A 2,064-nucleotide genomic window follows, 5' to 3' on the forward strand; every position below is an offset into this window, starting at 1 on the left:
GATTTATGTGAAAAGGTAGTTATATTTTTCATGTTGCTAATTTTCATGTAAATAGTATTATTTTGCGTGGTGACTATACTGTTGAAAAATTTTAGTTCCTCATAATTTGCGCAACAYAATATGTGACGTTGTTGTTGAAAATAAATTAATTGCGTAACTAGGTATTTTGTTTTGTGACGTTTTTTTCGTGAAAAAATGGGCTGTATAGAAATGGTGATTTTGTGTTAATATAAAACATGTCATTATCAGTATCGGCTATAATATAAAACACCTTCTCATAACGTACGCTATTGCTGATAATAAAATTACGAATTTCGACTTTTTCTAGCTTACTTGGAAATGTCGTTATCCAAAAATAATTGCGGATCTTCTCCATCATTGTTCTCAGAAGATAGTGACAATTCCATAGTTGATGTGACATACTTCCCAGTTTCTGCTAACGATTCCAGTGATAGTGTCTATGGCAATGATGAAGATAACCCACCACATCCGACCGCGGTAAACAGCCTAATTTATGATAACTGCTTCGAGGAAGATTCTCCAAATCTAGAACTATGTACGCCAGTACCTGAACTAAACTCCTTTGATCTACAACCAAGCACATCAACTTCAAACATAAACAATTCTTCCACCATTCTGGTTAGTCCGGCGATGAAAGGAAAAAAAAAAGAGGAAGCAGCCAGAAAATTGGAAGAAAAATATTGTAAAAAAAAGAGGAATAGTGGTGAACACTTCAAAGCTTAAAAAAAATTATTCGAAACAAAAGAGAAATTAAACCTCCGTGCGGTGAAAACTGTCGGTATAAATGTTCAAATATATTTAGCGAAGAGCAGAGAAAAGAGATATTTTYCTCATATTGGGCTCTTGGCGACATTGAGAAGCAGAGGCAATTTATTTCCAATTGTATGAAACTCGTTGAGCCCAAATACCGCTATGTGCGTTTGGGTGGAAAGAGAGCTCYTCGACAATACAATAATGCCTTTTTTTTTTAAAGAAATTTGATAATTCTTTTCGCGTCTGCAAATTATTTTTTAAAAACACTCTTGATATCAACGATCGACCAATACGAACAGTAATAGAGAAACGAGAAAAACTCGCGAAAGAAGTATTGGACCGGATCAAAGAGGCAAACACGGAAAGCACAAAAAACTTGACAAGAATATGGCAGRTGGAATAAGGGCGTTTATTGAAACAATACCGAAAATCGAAAGCCATTATAYGAGAGCAAGTACATCTAAAACGTTTATTGAAGGGAGCAAAACAACATCAAGCCTTTATCGCGACTATGTAGATATATGCAAAGAAAAAAAAAACAGACATTTTGCACATATATTTCGTTTTATAGATCATTTACGGAAAACTTTAATATTTCCTTTTTTTCCCCCAAAAAAGATCTATGTGAGCAATGCGAAGCCTATACTAATATGACGGTCGAAGAAAAATCTAACAACAAAGCCGTATATGAAAATCACTTGCTTGAAAAAAATTTGTCGCGWCAAGAGAAAAGTAAGGACAAGGAAAGTCAAAATGCAGTTGTGGCAGTGTATGATTTGCAAGCGGTCATGCAATTACCAAAGGGCGAAGTGTCTGCCTTCTATTATAAATCTAAAGTAAATGTGTTCAATTTCACCATATTTGATATAAAAACAAACAAATGTCAATGTTTTGTTTGGGACGAAGCCAATGGAAAGTGTGGGGTTAATGAATTAGGAACATGCGTTTTTGAGTATAGTAAAAGTTTGGGAAAGACTAATGAAGATGAAATAATATTTTACTCTGATAATTGTGCTGGACAACAGAAAAACAAGTTCATGGTTGCCTTGTATTTATACGCCGCTACTTGGGTATAAAGTCCATCACCCACAAGTACCTCATCAAAGGCCATACCCAAAATGAAGGTGACTCGGCACATTCCCTTATTGAGAGAGAAACTAAACGAATGCTTAAAACTGGGCCAGTATACACCACTGACTCATTCATTACTATAATTCGATCAGCAAAGAAAACAGGCCACCCATTCTTAGTGCAAGAAATGTCTTATGGAGATTTCTTTGACCTCAAATT

The 2,064-nt window shown here is 35.1% G+C and overlaps 1 protein-coding gene across 1 annotated transcript; it reads left to right on the forward strand.

Moving 5' to 3' along the window:
* LOC108966114 lies at nt 1-744 on the forward strand. The gene is made up of 2 exons (XM_018928861.1): nt 1-15; nt 329-744. Exon 2 carries the CDS (start codon nt 340-342, stop codon nt 742-744), a length of 405 nt encoding a protein of 134 aa, XP_018784406.1. The 5' UTR covers nt 1-15; nt 329-339.
* The last annotated feature ends 1,320 nt before the right edge of the window (nt 745-2,064 follow it).

This window comes from Bactrocera latifrons, unplaced genomic scaffold, assembly GCF_001853355.1.
Source record: "Bactrocera latifrons isolate USDA-ARS-PBARC rearing strain unplaced genomic scaffold, ASM185335v1 scaffold_156, whole genome shotgun sequence".
Classification (NCBI taxonomy): domain Eukaryota; kingdom Metazoa; phylum Arthropoda; class Insecta; order Diptera; family Tephritidae; genus Bactrocera; species Bactrocera latifrons.

Excerpts from the sequence above, each read along its gene's own strand:
- LOC108966114 (XM_018928861.1), top strand. The coding sequence starts at position 340 with ATGTCGTTATCCAAAAATAATTGCGGATCTTCTCCATCATTGTTCTCA.